Source organism: Geotrypetes seraphini, chromosome 5, assembly GCF_902459505.1.
Source record: "Geotrypetes seraphini chromosome 5, aGeoSer1.1, whole genome shotgun sequence".
NCBI classification, from domain to species: domain Eukaryota; kingdom Metazoa; phylum Chordata; class Amphibia; order Gymnophiona; family Dermophiidae; genus Geotrypetes; species Geotrypetes seraphini.
Genome location: NC_047088.1, coordinates 4,850,189 through 4,870,171, shown reverse-complemented (window position 1 = coordinate 4,870,171; position 19,983 = coordinate 4,850,189). Strand labels below are relative to the sequence as shown.

The window sequence follows — 19,983 nt, the reverse complement described above, 5'->3', positions numbered from 1 at the left end:
AGGGCATCCACTCAAACTCAGGGGCGGGAAATTTCATGGCGGCACCAGGAAATATTTCTTCACCGAGAGAGTGGTTGATCCTTGGAACGAGCTCCTGGTGCAGGTGATCGAGGCAAACAGCGTGCAAGAATTTAAGAGCAAATGGGATGCCCATGTGGGATCCCTTAGAGGGTTAAGCCAAGGGAACCTGTCACCAGGAGTGGGATCCCTAGGATCGTAGACTTGGGGGGTGGGTCAGTAGAGTGGGCAGACCTAATAGGCTATGGCCCTTATCTGCCGTCATTTTCTATGTTTCTATGTAAGCTTCTTTGACTGGGTAACAAAACAACTAGATAGGGGAGAGTCCCTGGATATAGTGTATTTAGACTTCAGTAAAGCCTTTGATAGTGTCCCACACCGTAGGTTATTGAACAAAATGAATACAATGGGACTAGGAGAAACATTGACTGCATGGGATAAAGACTGGCTCAGTGGTAGACTTCAGAAGGTGGTGGTAAATGGTACTCCCTCAGAAACGTCGGAAGTGACCAGTGGAGTGCCGCATTTTTCTTAATTTTCTTTTTGGAAGTCTTAGCAAAGGGGCGTGGCTTGGACACGCATGAGGAAGGTCGGCTAACAGAAGAGCTCCCTGAAAAAAGTCCTTGAAAGAATAAAAAAAGTTACTAAAAGTGGAGATTTAAGAATTATTTAATGATAAATAAAGAAAAATACGCGATGGCTTCAGGAAAACAAAATAAAAATGATTTTGCAGTCTCGGGAAGCAGCAAGAGAGCAAAGCCTGAACAAGAAATAGGATCAAAAACAGGAGATCCAGAAGTAATGAAAGAATTGAAAGAAATCAAAGAAATGCTTTTACTTCTTACTAAAAAAGTTAACAATTAAACTGAAGATGTATCCACGTTAAATAAAAAAATGGATTTAATGGAGTTAAAGTGCAATGACATGGAAGAAAGATTAATAACAGCTGAAAAAGAAATTTCTAACAACATAAATGAAAAAAAGAAAATTGATTTGCTTACTAAAGAGTTGGAGGATCAATCGAATCGTGAAAGAAGGAGTAATATTCGTCTGATTGGTCTCCCGGAAGGAGCAGAGAAAGGAAATCCGGTGGCATTTATAGAAAATTTACTACCTAAACTACTTCCTCTAAAAACCAAGTACCCCATAGAGATTGAAAGAGCACATAGAGTGCCTACAAAAAGATCAGGAAGGTATCAAGGACCGAGGCCACTGATCTTTAAACTGTTGCGCCACCAGCAGGTTATAGAAATTTTTCAACTTGCAAAACAAAATAAAGGATTACAATTTCAAGATGCCCGCATTCATTTTGTTCCAGACTTTGCAAAAAGTACGGCGATCAAAAGAAAAAAGCTCCTGGACTTGAGACCACAATTAAGAGAAATGGGAGCAAAGTTTGGTATAGTATACCCGGCTAATATGAAAGTAACTATTGCAGATAAAACTTTAACTTTTGACAATGCAGAAGAGTTACAAAAATTTATACAAAGCCAAGAATTACCAATGTCACCTTAATTTCTCTTTATTATAGTTATATTATGTTAACTGGGAAAACTTTTATTTTATTTTATGAAATACACTTATTAAAATAATATTGTTTACCCATAGTAACGATTTAGAATGTTTTTAACCTTATTCAAAATTACACTTCAACGATCTTTATGCTAATGATATGGTCTGGCTAAGTATTCCATAATGGAATGAAACAGTTAAGGTATCAGCTGAATTCTATTGATCTCAATTATAATTTTTTAATATTAGGAAAAACTGTATGCGAATTGATTGTAGGATGGAGCTTCCTTCCTTTAAAATAGCAGTAAGACTATTTGAACTATATGCATGTGAATAATTTAACCCCTCAAGCAAATTGAAAAGATAATTAGTATTTCAACATCTTTACTATTCTTTAATACTACAAATACTACAAATCCCAGACATCAATGCGAAAGAATCTGCGAATAAGAAGACTTCACGAAACCGGAAAGAGGAATTATAAATAGGAGGTGTTATTTCTCGAATGGATATTAAAGAATTACTTCGGTGTATAATAAACTATTAAAATAAAATATGAATGGAACAGAAATAAAGACCAACTTATATCTTAAAATTGAACGACGATGAAAAACAGAAATCATCTGGAATACAACAAAATGTGATAAGAATATTGAACTGGATATAAAAATACAAAGAGGCGGTGAAAGAAGAAGGAATGATTTTCTAAGAAGAAGGAAGTACTGAACATTAAATATTAGTAAATAAAGAGCACGATATAAGAATAAAAGAGACTTCTGCGTTTGAAGGGGGGGAGCTCTGGAATATAATTTTTTTTTTTTTTTTTTGTCGCATACTTAGCCTATACCTTTATATCTTTTAATCTTTTCATGTTTTTAAAGATTAATATTATAGAAAACAGTATATGAATGGGTTTGACATAATGAAAGATTATTTCATTTTAATATATATAAGTATAATATGATTATACAATGTGATATTTTTAAATTTATAAAATTAAATATATTTACATAAGACTTAAATTAAGGTCAAAAATAGTAATGGAACATATAATTTGATATACAGGAACCATAGAAGGGAACTTAAAATATAATCTATACTATATGATTTATTAGATTTAGATTAAAATAAGGGTGTATTGAATAATAGGATAATAAATTAATTTAAAGTCTATATTAACATAAAATCTCAACCGGATTTATAGAAATATGAAATGTCAAGGAAGATAATAATTATTTTTAAAACTACTATAATTTATATGACTTTTTTGTGAATCTTAACAGATTTGGACTTTCAGGGAGTGTTTTTTGATACCGATCTAATATGTGTGTTGCCAAGTGTGCACTGCTATTAATTAGGGAGGAGGGAGGGTGGGATGGGAGGAGAGGGGAAATGGGAATGGGAAATTATATTGTTACAATGTATGGATATCTGATCGTAAAACTTATATTACATTCAAATCAAAATAGTTCTAAAATTTTAAATGGATATTAAAATATATACAATTAATGTCAATGGTTTAAATCATCCTATCAAAAGAAACAAATTATTAGGATTTCTCCATAAGCAAAACGCCGATATATATTTTATACAAGAGACTCATCTCTCAGATAATGAATCTAAGAAGTTAACAGGGGGTTGGATATCAAAATGTTTCTATTCACCTGCTTTAGGAAAAAAGGCTGGGGTAGCGATCCTGATAAATAAGAAATGCACTGCAAACTTTAAATTAATAAATTTTGATCCTTCAGGAAGATGGGTACATATTAAAATGGATTTGGGAAGTACAACCCTTGATTTATTTAATCTTTATGCTCCTAATTCAAATCAAAAGGAGTTTTTCAATCAAATTCAACAATTATTATTACCACTGGCTGCTTCTAATTTAGTAGTAGCTGGAGATTTCAATGCTGTAATGGATCCAATTATAGACAAAAAACCAAGTAAAATCATAAAATCTTTAGGACTAGATAATTTAATACAATCTTGTAATTTAATAGATATATGGCGTATCCTTCATTTTAATGATCGGGAATATTCTTTTTGTTCTCAAGTCCATAAATCTTTTTCAAGAATTGATTATATATTTGTAAATAATAACATAGCGCAGCATGTATCAAAAGCAGTAATTGATCCCATTATAATTTCAGACCATGCTGGTGTGTGGATTAACCTTCAGAATTACAATAATGATAAATTTAATTCAATATGGAGATTTAATAATGATTTATTAGCAGATTCGAAATTCTTAGAAGATCTTAAAGCAAAAATGCAAGAATTCTTTCAACTTAATACTTCTGATGACATTAATATAGAAATTTTATGGGATGCTTTTAAAGCAACAATGAGAGGAAATATAATTTCATATTCAGCTTTTATTAAAAAACAACTTAAAAAACAATATGAAGATATGGAAAAACAAATAAAAATTTTAGAAAATAAATTAATTACAAAATGGGAAAACAAAACATTACAAGAGTTGTTAAAAGTAAAAGTTAAATATAATGAGATTTCTTCTCAAATTGTGAGGAAAGATATTTTCAATAAACAAGTACAATATTATGGCAATTCAAATAAAGCAGGAAAATTATTAGCAAATTTTCTTAAAGCAAAGAAAAGAAAATCTAAGATTATTGCAATTAAAGATATACAAGGTAACACACATACCAACACAAAAGATATTATAACACAATTTCTTGATTTTTACAAAGAATTATACACTTCTAATTCTTATAAAAATAAAGAACAAGACGGATTAACTTTCTTAAATTCTTTTATTGGACCGAATATTCCGGATCATATAAAAGGAAGTTTAGAAGAACCTATATCTTTAAAAGAAATAGAAACAGCATTGAAGTCTCTTAGAGTTGGATCCGCTCCAGGTGGAGATGGTTATACTGTTGAATTTTATAAAATATTTCCAAAATATCATATTACCATATCTGTTAAATTTGTTTCAATATCAAATAAAGAATGAAAATATATCTGGTACTATGGCAGAATCGATAATTATAGTCTTACCAAAACCAAACAAAGATCCTACTCTGGTTTCAAATTACAGGCCTATTTCATTATTAAATGTGGATAATAAATTAATGGCTAAAGTATTAGCATTAAGATTGGCAAAAGCTCTTCCTTTCATTATTGATGTACATCAAACAGGATTTATTGCTAAAAGACATTCATCAGACAATACTAGACTTGCATTCCACTCATTAAATTTAGCAAAAAATATAAATGATCCAGCTTTTTTAATTTCTTTAGATGCAGAAAAAGCTTTTGATAGAGTGGAATGGAATTTTATATATCAAGCTTTACATTGGTTTGGTATAGGATCCGGTTTTATTAAAATGATTCAGACATTGTATAGCTCTCCTGGAGCAAGATTATATATTAACAATAATTTATCAACTAGATTCAACTTGCATAGGGGAGTTAGACAAGGATGCCCTTTGTCTCCATTACTTTTTGATGTTGTCCTAGAACCTTTATTAATTGCAATAAACAAAACTAGGGAAATAAAGGGAATCTCATTTACCAGTTTTGAATTTAAATTATCTGCATATGCAGATGATATATTATTATATTTAAGAGAACCGGAAATTACTATTCCATGTATACTTAATTTAATAGAAAAATACGGTACATTTTCTGGATATAAAATTAATTGGAATAAATCTGAAATCCTCCCAATTAATGTTCATTGTACCAAAGGATTATTTGATCCATATTCATTTATTTGGAAAGAGGATGGAATAAAATACTTAGGAATTATGATCAAAAATACAATTGAAGACACAGTCAAAGAGAATGAAAAACTTTTATTGAAAAAAATAACAGAAATGTGTGAGCAATGGAATCCATTACATCTTTCTTGGTGGGGAAGAATTCAAACAATTAAAATGATGATATTGCCTGTGGTTTGTTACCAAATGAGTATGATTCCAATATTTTTTCAGGGGTCATTTTATAAAAAACTTAATAATATTCTTACAAAATTTGTTTGGTGTGGGAAAAGACCAAGAATCGCTTTAGTATCATTACAAAGACCAATTATGGAAGGGGGGGTAAATTTTCCAAATTTTTATAGGTATCATCAAGCCTATATTTTAAGACAGGGTATGTATTGGATCCTCCCAGATCTCTTAGAAAATGTACCAGATTGGCTGTATTTAGAATGGCGACTCCTGTTCCCTTTGAATCCAGAACATTTAATTTCTATATCAATGCCTATAAGATACAAAGAACACAGAATCTTATTAGATACTTGGAAAACATTAAGATACATAAATAATCTGACACCAGAACCAATTGCTAAATCTCTAAATCAATCAATATGGGTAAACTCCAGGATCAGAATTGGCGGATTTAAAATTGTCTGGAAACAATGGATAATTGCAGGAATAAGAACATTAAATGACGTCATATCAGAAGGTTCCTTGCTTAGTTTTTCACAATTGCAAAATAAATTTAGACTAAATAAAACACAATTTTTTAAATGGATGCAATTGAAGCAAGCCATTCAGGTAGGGTTCCCTGAATGGAAAGTTCTCAATACTCAATATAGTTTGCAAGTTTTATGTTTCCAGACGGATTTCTTGGGTCACCAAGCCGCAAAATGGTATAAATTAATAAATGGATTTCTAAATAAAAAAAAGAAAACTGGACTTAGGGATATTTGGAGCATTGAGATTGGACAGACAATTTCTGCATCTCAATGGCCAAAATTCTGGTCCTGGAGATTAAGATTAACAAAGTCAGCATCTATGAGTCAAATAATTCATTCTTGGCTTAACACAAACAAATTGGCACTTAATATAAAGAAGACGAAAGCCGTATTATTTACTTGGAGGAATGATATAACTTTGTCAATCCCATTCATTCTTAATAACATCACACTTAATTTAGTTCCATCAGTTAAGATTCTTGGTGTACTAATTGACGAAAAATTCACTTACCACGATCATATTTCTCTTACGGTTAAAAACTGTTTTTATAAATTACGCCGTATTAGATCAATATCCAAATTTCTGACCCCTAAATCTATCACAATACTAATTCATTCATTAGTAATATCGAAACTCGATTACTGCAATTCTCTCTTTCTTAACATATCATTAAAAGAAAAAAGGAGATTACAATTGATTCAAAATACTGCAATAAAATTAATCTACAATGCAAAGAAATATGATCATGTTTCTCCGTTGTTTATAGACTCTCATTGGTTACCTATTAGCCATAGAATCACATTTAAAATAATTATACTCATCTTTAAAACTTTAGCAAGCAGCGAACCTCAATTCATTTCTAGACTCTTGATACCTTATAATACACAACGTTCACTTCGCTCTTCCAACCAGAATCTTCTTTCAGTACCTTCCCTAAAAATCATCGGTACAAGAAGGGCCGACATTTTTTCGGTGACTGGTCCATTATGGTGGAACGCCATTCCCCAATACATTCGTAATGAAACAGATATTTTAATATTTAAAAAACTTTTAAAATCTTATTTATTCAGAGATGCTTTTAATGTTTAAAATATAATAAATTTAAAATTGCTGAGGTTATTACTCCCCTTTACCTATTGTTATTTCCTTATTCTACCCCAAACAAAAATTGTAACTTTTATCTTTTCCTTCCCAACTGTATGTCTGTTCAAGTTAAATGTTCTTTTGTTAAAATGTTAACCCCTTTTTATATGATATATTTTTTGCTATGTACATCGCTTAGTGATTATAATAGGCGATTAATCAAATTGTGTTAATAAACTTGATAAACTTGAAACTTGATAAACTTGTTATGGACCCCGACGCGCTTGCAAAAGATAGATAATACTAGATCTAATAGATGTTGGCATTGTAAAATAGAAGTAGGGACATTGGATCATTTAATTTTTTTTTGTCCCTGTATAAAAGCTTTTTGGAATTTAATTTGGCCCCAAATAAATATATTACTAGAAAATCACGTAGGACTCTCATATGATACCATATTATTCGGTACTGCAATGAGAACACAGAGTCCAATATCAGCAAATAATAATAAATTACTTTTAATATTGACAGGAGTTGCCATGCAGCAAATCACACAAAATTGGAAAGATTTTACCAAACTAAATTATACATTCTGGTGGAACTCGGTATGTCACATTTACAAAATGGAGAAAATTTTGGCTTTACAACAAGGAAATATTAAAAATTTTAAGAAAATATGGGATCCATTGACTAATTATTCTAGAGATCAGATATCTTAACACATTGATAATAGTAATATAGGGTTAGGGTGGGAAATATAGATATTAATATGAAAAAAAAAAATGGAAAAACAATTAATAGGGGAAAGGGATGAATATTTATGATATGAATTTGTACATACACTTATATTTTATTATACATTGTATAATATGTGATTCATGTATTGAAAGAATGAAAATTCTATAAATAAAAATTAAAAAAAAAAAAAAGGAAGTCTTAGCAACCTTGATAACCACCGCTGGGACCTTCTGCTGAGCTATCTGACCTGAGGATGCAGGGGAAGATACAGCAGGTGTATTCGAAGCAAGAGCCGCTGCAAACGAGGAAGGTCTGATGAGGCTCGAGGTCGGAGACATGGAAGAAGGAGGATCTTCGGTTGAAGATGGGCCCGAGGTCGCCTTCGAAGTCAAGGGAGTGGTTGAAGAATACATCCTGAAAAGCTTCTCCACTAAAATCCGACGACATTTAAGGGCTCAAGGTTGAAGAGTAGCACAGTGCTTGCACGACTTCGGTTGATGGTCCGGCCCAAGGCACTTGAGGCACCAACGGTGTGGGTCCGTGAGAGAAATCGCACGCTGGCACTGGCTACACTTCTTGAAGCCCATTACTGGCCTGGACATAGGAGTAAATATAGCTGCCGCAAAGTCGAAGCCCACAGGCTGCGGCCAAGTGGCCTGCCCCGGCAGTCGAACAGAAGAAATAAAATATATATTTTTTTAAACGAGAAAATAAAAGAAATAAAAGAACACAACGATTCGTGAAGAAAATAAATACAAACCACGGTGATTGAAGGCACGAAAAAAAAAAGTTAAATGCAGAGTCAAAGACGGACTTCTCGGCTCCAAAGAAAACTGAGAACTGAGGAGACGCGCCCTGCGCTGGGTGGGAAGGCACTCGCGCATACGCGGTGCGGTTGACTCAAAACTTCTAGTTTCTACAGGCAAGTCTGCTTGCGAGGCTTCTGCATCCGGGCTCCGTCGTTGACGTCACCCATATGTGAGAATAGGCTGCCTGATTGTCCTGGGATAATATGTATTGAAGGAACTAAGTACAGTACTGGGCAGACCTGCACAGTCTGTGTCCTGTATATGGACATTTAGTTGAGGACAGGCTGGGGAGGGCTTCAATGGCTGGGATGTTTAAGAATGGCTGGAGTGAGCTTTGATGGAGATTCCAATAGACTACCTGCACACTACTGGGCAGAGCTCTGGGTTTCTGGCCCAGAAATATCTAAGAAAAATGATCATTTAAATTAAATGATTAATTTGTAGAGCATGTATAGTTTGGCAAACTGGATAGACCATTTGGATCTTTATCTGCCGTCATATACTATACAACTATGAGGTAGAGAAGAAAATGTAAATAAAACTCTTTTTACAGCTCGCAGTTAAGGAGGGCAAAACCCAATTGTTCAAGACTGATGTTCCTATTGCACTAGAAGAAAATACAGTGTCTAGTCAAGAAAGAAAAATATCTCACAGCCACTTGCTAATCTGAACAAGCAGAAGTCACTCCTACTGTTTTATACTGATTTGCATGATGCAACACAATACAAGCTGATGGCAGAGAAGTATGTATGCTGATAGATGGTGGATGATAAATGAGCAAGTCATCATATAACTGTGAATGGTTGAAGAGAACTCTGAATAGAGCCACAGAGGTCTACTAGTAGCAGAAACATCCATGGTGACAGAGAACTGTGAATAATGGTTGAAAGCTTTGTATAGTGCCAAAGATATTACTGACCTCTTCTCTTCAGCTACTTTCCCAAATTCTGAGACAATGAGACGGATCAAGCACCTACATAGGCCAGAAAATAATGAAGATGTTTTAAAATTCTCTCATGAAGCTCAATGTCTCAGATCTTCCTTTTATCCAATGCAGTGCTATCTTCATTTTCTGTCTCAACTAAAGCTAATATAATAAAACTCTAAGCACGCATGCGCACTCTTACCTGCGTGCTTCTGTTTTCCGTGAGCTGTAGGTTCCCGCAGGTAGGAGTGCGCATGCGCGCTTGGCTATGGCAGTGGCTGGTTGACAGAGGCAGAAAACACGTGCGACTCCCCCCTCCCGCCCTCACTCACCCACCCACTGCCAGAGAAACATCGCTATGGCTGCCCGCATTGGACCGCGAGGAGGTCATTGGGAGTGATGGTGGCGGTCACGTGCACAGAATTGGCGCTCTAGACCTCCATCCAGGAAAAATGGCACTACCGGTGGAAGTTTATTTTTAAGATTAAAGGTGCTGCGGCGGCTCCTCTCACAAGCCGCACCTGCGTCGGAGAAGGCTTCCGACGCAGGCAAAGATCCTGAGAGGAGCCGTGGCGGCATCTTTAAACTTAAAAATAAACTTCTACCGGTAGTGCCATTTTTCCTGCTGTGCCCTCTCTTTCAGTGAATGAAGCATTGCGGCAACGAACAGTTTTGATGAAGCAGCCAATCAGTGTGTCTAATCTGGAGGAGGGAGATCTCTTTGACCACAGTGAGTGCGATGGTAGGCCAGACCGGAAGGGAAGGGGGGTTGGGGGAAATGCTGCTGCTGCTGCACAGGGACCTGGAGGGGAAAGTAAATACTGCTGCTGCTGATGCTCAGATAAGTGGACGGGGAGGGAAATACTGCTGCTGTTGCTGCACAGGGAAGTAGGGTCAGGGGAGGGAAATGCTGCTGCACAGGGAAATGGAGGGGGAGGGAATGCTGCTGCGGCTGCTGCACATGGTAAGTGGGGGGAAGGGAAATGCTGTTGCTGCTGCACAGGGAAGTGGAGTGGGGGGAGGGAAATGCTACTGCACAGGGAAATGGAGGGGGACAGAATGCTGCTGCAGCTGCTGCACAGGAAAATGGAGGGGGAGGGAATGCTGCTGCTGCACAAGAAAGTGGGGTGGGAGAAATGCTGCTGCACAGGGAAATGGAGGGGGAAGAATGTTACATAGGGAGCAGGGAGAGAGATATAGATAGAAAGAAAGACAGACAGCGGGAGGGAGGGAGACAGAAAGGAAGAAAGACACAGGGGCAGGAAGAGGGACAGAAAGACAGACAAAGGGGGCCAGGGAGAGAGAAATATAGCAGGAGGTAGAGAGACAGAAAGAAAGAAAGAAAGACAAACAGACATCTATTCTAGCATCCGTTAATGTAACAGGCTTAAAGACTAGTAATTCATATAATACTATGAACTGCAACTGCTACAGTCAAGTAGGCTAAGTTCAACTTGGGACCTGCAGCTTTGGATTTTGAACCAAGTAACTACTAGAGAATACATTGGAAATTCTGGAGAACTAAGCCAAAGACAAGTAAAATGTGCTGCTATGCTGAGACAGTAATATGCACTATGACCCTGCAAGAACAGGCCATTGGAGATCCTCGTTATGTCTAACTAAGATTATTGCCTTATTTTCTGTCTCCCCAGCTGACAATGGAAGAGGACCCCTATACGAACCTAATAATAAATAGCATTTTTTTAACCTAAATCCTTGTGTGGCTCTAGTTTGTCTTGGCTCCAGATCCGCCCTCACACATTATCATAAATACATATAAACTAAGATACTAAGGTGCTTATTTTAGAAGCACTATCCATGTGTTAGGCATTAGAGAATGACACGGTGGCTGATACCCGCGGCTAGCAGGGAGCTGCAGGTAACCCACCAAAATGGGGAGTGAAAAAATAGTCACCGCTGGGACGGGGACAAGGCCATTCACGACCCATGGAGCAGTGAATGGTCTTGTCTCTGCAGTGAAGGGAACAAGTGTGGTCACGGATCGCGCAGTCCAGGAGACCCTTCCTGCCCGATCGCCATGTCCCCCCCTCACCTTATGTGCCAAATTTAATTGTTCTTCTCCTAGCAGCATGCTTTCAATAAATCGCGCGTGGGCACGGCTGCTTTTGTTGAATCTTCTCCTCTGACACAACCGGAAACAGGAAGTTGTGTCAGAGGAGAAGATTCAACTAAAGCAGCTGTGTGCGACTTGTTGAAAGTGTGCTGCTGGGAGAAGAACAATTAAATTTGCCACATAAGTTGAGGGGAAGGGAGGGAGATGGTGGACCGCGCAATCCGTACCCATGCGTTTTCCCTGACAGTAGGAAGGAGGGAGTGAAAGGGAAAGAGATGCTGGGCCAAGTGGATGAAGACACAGCAAGAAAGAGAAAGGAGAGGACAGGCAGATGAGCCAGATGCTGGAAGAGGAGGGAGAAAGAGGGAAAGAAGCTAGATGGGGTTGGAGAGGAGAGAGACACATTGGTGTGGAAGAGGAAGAGAGGGGAAATCTGGACTTAGGAAGGTAACAGAAACAGGGGAAATTATGTGCATGGGTCATAGAGACAGAGACATAAAAGAGAGATACATGGGGGAGAGTATTATGTGCATGTGGGCATAGGGACAGAGACATAAAGGGGAGATACATGGGGATAGAAACATAGAAAATGACAGCAGAAAAGGGCCACAGCCCATCAAATCTGCCCACTCTAATGACCCACCCTCATAAATTCACCCTGCTAGAGATCCTACATGCATCTCTGGGCTAGCTTCAGGAGGCATGCACGAGCTGCCGCCCGCTGCCCCGAGTGAACACCACAGCAAGGAGGAGGGAGCCGGCAAGAAGGCAATCTTCCAGGGCAGCAGAGGGAACAAACGCATTGCCCTCGAACGGGCCATACTGGGCAGCAGGTTGGACACCCTTACTAAGGGACACGCTCGTATAGCGAGTCAAGCTCGGTTTACAAGTCGCAGGTTTTACAAAATGTATTGCTCGTCTTGCAAAACACTTGTAAACCGCAGTACTTGTAAACCGAGGTTTGACTGTACTTCCCTCCATTCCTCCCTGTTTTTTGTGGTACTGCGCATGACTGATACATAAACACCCATTTCACCATGTATTGTATAACAGGCTCTATGGTGGTAGATCCTGATCTAAAATACTAGCAGAACTTGAGCCATCCCAATCTGGACATCTCAGTTTTTATTTGGAACGGGACTATTAATATGATAAACTGCTATTGACAACAAAGTATTAAGTGGTGTACAAAAAAGCACAATTACTTACCGTAACAGGTGTTATCCAGGGACAGCAGGCAGCTATTCTCACATATGGGTAACGTCACCGACGGAGCCTTGATGCGGAAGCCTCGCAAGCAGACTTGCTTGAAGAAACTAGAAGTTTCGAGTCAGCCGCACCGCGCATGTGCGAGTGCCTTCCCGCCCAGCACAGGGCGCGTCTCCTCAGTTCAGATAGCTAGCAGAGAAGCCAACCAGAGGAGATGGGTGGGTTGTGAGAATAGCTGCCTGCTGTTCCTGGATAACACCTGCTACGGTAAGTAACTGTACTTTATCCCAGGACAAGCAGGCAGCCTATTCTCTCACATGGGTAACCTCCAAGCTAACCAGAATGGGATGGTGGGAGTGTTGGCAATTTAGGAGAATAAATTATGTAATACTGTCTGGCCAAACTGGCTATCCCATCTGGAGAAAACATCTAGACAATAGTGAGAAGTGAAGGTATGAACCGAGGACAAAGTAGCAGCCTTGCAAATTTCCTCAATAGGTGTAGATCTGAGGAAAGCTACTGAAGATGCCATTGCTCTGACTTTATGGCCTGTGACTCTACCCTGTAGTTGTAATCCAGCCTGGGCATAGCAGAAGGAAATATAAGCAGCCATCCAGTTGGAGATGGTACGCTTAGAGATAGAATATCCCAACTTGTTTGGATCGAAGGAGACAAAAAGTTGAGGAGCAGTTCTGTGAGGTTTGGTGCGTTACAAACAAAAGGCCAAAGCACGTTTACAGTCCAGAGTATGAAGAGCTGATTCTCCAGGATGAGAATGAGGCTTTGGAAAAAACACTGGAAGAGTAATGGATTGGTTGAGATGAAATTCCAAATCCACCTTAAGAAGAAATTTAGGATGAGTATGGAGGACCACCTTGTCATGATCGAAGACAGTGAAAGGTGGATCAGCATCTAAAGCTTGCAGTTCACTGACTCTTCGAGCAGAAGTGAGGGCAATGAGAAACATCACTTTCCAAGTGAGATACTTCAGATGAGCCGTAGACATTGGTTCAAAAGGAGCCTTCATCAATTGAGCAAGAACAACATTGAGGTCCCAAACCACAGGAGGCGGTTTGAGAGGAGGTTTGAGATTGAAAAGTCCTTTCATGAATCTGGAAACCACCGGATGAGCAGAGAGGGGTTTCCCTTCAATAGACTGATGGAAAGCCGCAATTGCACTGAGATGGACTCGGATCGATGTAGATTTGAGACCAGAAGTGGATAAGTGTAAAAGGTAATCCAAAACAGAAGATAAGGAGGAATGTAGAGGCTCCTTATCATGAGAAAAACACCACGTAGAAAATCTATTCCATTTTTGATGTTAGCATTGTCTAGTGGTAGGCTTCCTAGAAGCCTCTAAAATGTCTCTGACAGGTTGAGAAAACTGAAGAGGAGTCATGTTGAGAGGTACCAAGCTGTCAGGTGTAGAGACTGCAGGTTGGGATGAAGCAGAGATCCCTGACTCTATGTAAGCAGAGATGGAAAAACTGGTAGAAGGTATGGCTCCCTGCTGCTGAGTTGCAGTAGAAGGGAGTACCAAGGTTGTCTCGGCCATCGAGGAACAATCAGAATCATGGTGGCAGGATCGTTCTTCAACTTGAACCAGAGTCTTGAGAATGAGAGGGAATGCATACAGGAAAAGATTCATCCATTCCAGAAGAAAAGCATCTGCCTTGAGGCGATAAGGAGAATATATCCTGGAACAGAACTGAGGCAGTTTGTGGTTGTGGGAGCTGCAAAGAGATCTATCTGAGGCATTCCCCACTGTGAAAAAATGTGATGAAGAGGCGAGGAATGGAGTGTCCATTCGTGAGGTTGCAGAAGACGACTCAAGTTGTCCGCCAAGCAATATTTCGCCCCTTGGATATAGACAGCTTTGAGGAAGGTGTTGTGGCGGATTGCTCAATCCCAAACCTTCAAAGCTTCTTGACAAAGGGAGGAAGATCCCATCCCTCCCTGTTTGTTGACATAATACATGGTGACTTGGTTGTCCGTCCGAATGAGGACTACCTGGTCGTGAAGAAGATGTTGAAAAGCATTGAGAGCCTTGAAAATTGCTCTGAGTTCCAACAGATTGATGTGACATTGACGATCCATATTGGTCCAGTGGCCTTGTGTACGGAGACCATCGAGATGAGCGCCCAACGCGTAGGTCGAAGAATCTGTCATGAAGACATTCTGATGGGGGGGCCTTTGAAAAAGCAAGCCTCTGGAGAGATTGGAAGAGAGCATCCACCAACGGAGAGACTGCTTCAATGAAGGAGTGACTGTTATGTGTCGAGAAAGTGGGTCACAAACCTGCGTCCACTGAGATGCCAGGGTCCACTGAGGAATTCTGAGGTGAAATCTGGCAAAAGGATTCATGTGTACTGTGGAGGCCATGTGCACTGTGGAGGCCATTTGACCGAGAAGTACCATCATGTGTCTCGCTGATATGAAGGAGCGGGAAGACACTGTATGACAGAGTTGAAGGAGAGTTTCCAGACGTTGTTGTGGAAGGAATGCTCTGAGTTGGATAGTGTCCAGAACAGCTCCGATGAATTGTAGATTCTGAGAGGGCTGAAGTTGGGATTTGGGAAAGTTTATTTCGAATCCCAAACTCTGTAGTCCGTTGGGTTGCTACAATAACCCCTTGAGATATTGAATCTTTAATGAGCCAGTCGTCCAGGAAGGGAAATACCTGAAGATCATGGTGTCTGAGAGCTGCAGCTACCACTACCAAGCACTTGGTGAACACTCTGGGATATGAAGCCAGGCCAAAGGGCAGCGCTCTGTATTGATAATGCAGATTCCCCATCCGAAATTTGAGATATTGGCGGGAGGCCGGATGAATGGGAATATGAGTATAGGCCTCCTTGAGATCCAGAGAGCATAACCAGTCGTTCTGATCGAGAAGGGGATAAAGGGACGCTAGGTACAACATTCAAAATTTTTCTTTGACTAAAAATTTGTTGAGAGCCCTGAGATCCAGAATGGGTCGCAGATTGCCATCTTCTTCGGAACAAGGAAGTAACAGGAGTAAAACCCCCTGTTCTTCTGTTCCAAAGAAACTGGTTCGATGACATGGAGACGAAGCAGAGCTTGAGCTTCCTGAAGAAGAAGGGCAGTCTGGGATGGACTTGAAGGATACTCTCTTGGAGGGAGCTCTGGTGGAACCTGAGTGAAATGAAGAGAGTATTCTTCCCTGATGATTGACAGCACCCAGAGGTCGGATGTTATTGTCTCCCATTGGTGGTAAAAATGATAGAGACGACCTCCAATAGGGGGAAGATAATACAGAGGCAGAACGTTGGAGGTTATGCTCTGTTTTAAACAGTCAAAAAGGCTGCATAGCCTTAGGTGCAGCAGAAGGCTAAGATTTCTGTTGCTTTTGATTCTGCTGTTTCTTAGGAGGAGGGCGAGTGTAAGGAGCCGTCCTCGGAGCAAAACGCCTCTGGTAAATAGGAGGAGGGCGTGTAGGCTTGGCAGGAGCTGGCTTTGGCTTAGGTCTGACAATAGAAGCAAAGGATTGTTCATGCTCAGACAATTTCTTGGTGGCTGCATCAATAGATTCTTCAAAGAGGTCATTGCCTGCATAAGGAATATTAGTCAAGTGGTCCTGAAGATTAGGATCCATGTCAATGGTACGAAGCCAGGCAAGGCGACGCATTGCTACAGAACAAGCAGCCGCCCGGGCAGACAACTCAAACACATCATAAGAAGACTGAAGTAGATGTAATCTGAGTTGTGATAGAGAAGCGATGACTTCTTGAAATTCAAAGTGCTTTTGAGTATCTAAATAACTAAGAAATTTAGGCAAAAAAGCAATGAGGAACTCAATATAAGTGACAAAATGGAAATTCTAATTGAGGACTTTAGAGGACATCATGGCATTTTGATAGATACGATGTCCAAATTTGTCCATAGTTTTCCCTTCTCTTCCAGGAGGAACGGTAGCATAAACCTTGGAAGGATGGGATCTTTTCAAAGAAGACTCCACAAGTAGGGATTGGTGAGATAACTGTGAATTCTCAAATCCCTTTCAATGGAGTTTTATATCTGGAGTCTAATTTGCCTGGAACAGCTGGAATTGCATAAGGAGTCTCCAGGCATCTGGTAAAAGTTTGAGACAAAAGCTTGTGAAGAGGAAGCTTAAGTGACTCTGCCGGAGGTTGAGGAAGATGCATGACTTCGAGATACTCCTTAGAGTATTTGGAACCAGCATCCAATTGAAGGTCCAAGTCAACAGCCATCTGATGAAAATAAAAGAGGAGAAAGATAGCTGATCCAGTAGTGCCTTGCCTCGAGAAGGACTCGAGGTCGTCGAGGCAGCCTGGGTCGAAGATGAAGCTTCAGCTGGAAAAAAGGCATCAAAAGAATAGGGAAACTTGGACGAAGCAATTGAAACCGCTGAGTCCTCGAGGTTTGGAAGTGGAGACCTCAATCGAGGAGTCGGTGGTCTAGTAGAAGTAGGTGTAGATAGAAGCTTAGTTGAAGAAGGACACTTTTTAGAAAAAGAACTATGTCTGGAAGGATGCCTTGATGAAGGTCTCGATCGTCGGTGAGAACGGTGCTTTGAAACAGACCTCGAAGATCGAGGACACTTCGCCCCGGAGAGAGAAGCAGCCGATTCCACCAAGGAATGGATAGGACTGGAGGCTGTGGATCAAAGCTCCAGAGGCTTGATGGAGGAACCTTGATGCACTCCCAAAGACTCTGCTCCTTGTATGGAGTGTGAGGATTCCTGCTGAGGATTCCTGCAAAGAATCTGCTCCTTGCTTCACGTGTTTAGATGCCAGACCAGACACTCGTAGAGACTCTGCTCCCTACATAGAGTGTGTAGACTCAGACTGAGGCATAGGAAGAGGCTCGACCTCGCGGGAGACTGTAGAATGCCCAGGTTGGATTAGAGTAGCTAGCTTCGGTCCCATTTTGGTGAGGAACTGAACAAATTGCTGCTCTAACATGGTCTGGAAAGAAGCTGGCAAGGATGGATCCGCGTCTGAAACCAGACCATCTGCCAAGGCAGTGGAAGGCAGTGGAAATGTGCTTCGACTTAGAAGTCTTAGGCACCTTAAGCACCACTGGTGGAACTGTCTGCTGAGCTATCTGACCTGAGGATACAGGGGAAGATACAGCAGACGTCGAAGAAAGAGTCGCTGCAAATGAGGAAGGTCTGATGATGCTTGAGGTCAAAGCAATGGAGGCAGGAGGGCCTCGGTCGAAGGCAAGACCGAGGTCGGCTTCGGAGTCGAGGAAGTGGTCGAATCCATCTGGAAGAGCTTCTCCACTGAAAGTAGACGACGTTTAATGGCTCGAGGTTGAAGAGTAGCACAGCGCTCGCACGACTTTGGGTGTTGTGGCCCAAGGCACTTGAGGCACCTGCTATGTGGGTCTGTGAGAGAAATTGCACGCTGGCACTGGCTACACTTCTTGAAGCCTGCAGCTGGCCAGGACATAGAAGGAAAAACAGCCGCTGCAATGTCGAAGCCACTGGACTGCGGCCGAGTGGCCTGCCCCGGCAGCCGAACGGAGGAAATAAAATTTTTTTAAAAAAAAATTAGAAATAAAATAAAGTAAGTACAGCGATTCGTGAAGAAAAATAATACAAACCGCGGTGAGAGAAGGCACAAAGTAAGTAAGTTAAACGCAGAGAGTCAAAGACGGACTTCTTGGCTCCGCGGAAAACTGAGAACTGAGGAGACGCGCCTTGTGCTGGGCAGGAAGGCACTTGCGCATGCGCGGTGCGGCTGACTCAAAACTTCTAGTTTCTTCAAGCAAGTCTGCTTGCGAGGCTTCTGCATCGAGGCTCCGTCGGTGACGTCATCCATACGTGAGAATAGGCTGCCTGCTTGTCCTAGGATAAAAAGCATATATAAAACACTCATAAATACTTAACATCTCATATTATTTGTACACCCTTTCCCAAATCTACATCTAAAGGAATCCAGGACCTGCCATCATTTCCACTCCTCCCCTGCCACTATTTATCTTCTGTTCAGCTTGGTGCATTTCAAATACAAGATAACGATGAAATAAATTGAAAGCAGAAAACACTGCATTTTCAATGATGATGATAGGAAGATGTAACTCTACCTGAGAGATGTAAATACTTGCTCAAGATCATGAGATTGTTGAACCATGGACTCAAGGGCTTTGATAGCTATTTCTTGCTGTCCATTCTGAAAAGATGCCAAAGAAAAAGCACAGTTACTTACCATAACAGGTGTTATCCGGGGACAGCAGGCAGATATTCTCACATGTGGGTGATGTCACCCACGGAACCTGGTATGGAGTCGGACAGTGTTAAAAGTGAACTGTCACTTTAAGTTTTAAGAAACTTTGCAACTGCCAGCACTGGACATGTGCACGTGCTTTCCTGCCTGACATTGGCTCGCGGTTCCTCAGTTCCGTAAGCAAGCTAAGAATCCAACCAGGGGAGGTGGGAGGTATATGAGAATATCTGCCTGCTGTCCCCGGATAACACCTGTTATGGTAAGTTGTGCTTTATCCTAAAACAAGCAGGCAGCTTATTCTGATATGTGGGACTCTCTAGCTTACTGAAATGGGATGGAAGGAGAGTTGGTCATTAAGAAGAAAATAAATTCTGTAATACTGCTTGGCCAAAACGACCGTCTCATCTTGAATAGGATTCTAGACAGTAGTGAAATGTGAATTGAGGACCAAATAGCTGCTTTGCAAATTTCATCAATGGGAGTGGAAAGTAAGAAAGCTACTGATGCTGCCATAGCTCGGACTTTGGGTGCTGTTACACAACCCTTGAGTGCAGGCCAGGCTGAGTATAGCAGAAAGAAATACATGCTGCTAGCCATATAGAAATAGTTCTTTTGGTTACAGGCTTGCCCAGTTTGTTAGGATCAAAGGAGATAAACAGTTGAGGCGAAGTCCTGTGTGACTTAGTTTGTTGTATGTAGTAAGCTAAGATGTAGGTACAGTCCAAGGTGTGAATAATAATAACAATAACAGTTTATATACTGCAGTACCGTTAAGTTCTTTGCGGTTTACAAAAGATTAGTGAAGTACAAGTTGAGATAACTTAAGGGATGTGGGAACAATAGGGAGAAAGGGCAGGAACACCGTTGGCGAGGGGAAAGAGAGGAGTGGGTCAACTGTCTAGGTATTTCAGGAATAGGTGAGTTTTGAGGCATGAAGAGCTGTTTCTCCAGG

At 40.2% G+C, this 19,983-nt stretch overlaps 1 protein-coding gene across 1 annotated transcript in view; it reads right to left on the bottom strand.

Annotated features, from left to right (window-relative positions):
* TEX11 (testis expressed 11) overlaps positions 1-19,983 on the bottom strand; it is a 575,855-nt gene that overhangs the window by 260,590 nt on the left and 295,282 nt on the right. Inside the window, exons 19-20 of the mRNA XM_033944972.1 lie at positions 18,892-18,977; positions 9,528-9,581 (exon numbers count right to left, since the gene is read on the bottom strand). Coding sequence (XP_033800863.1) covers positions 9,528-9,581; positions 18,892-18,977 — 140 coding nt within the window. The remainder of the gene's footprint in view (positions 1-9,527; positions 9,582-18,891; positions 18,978-19,983) is intronic.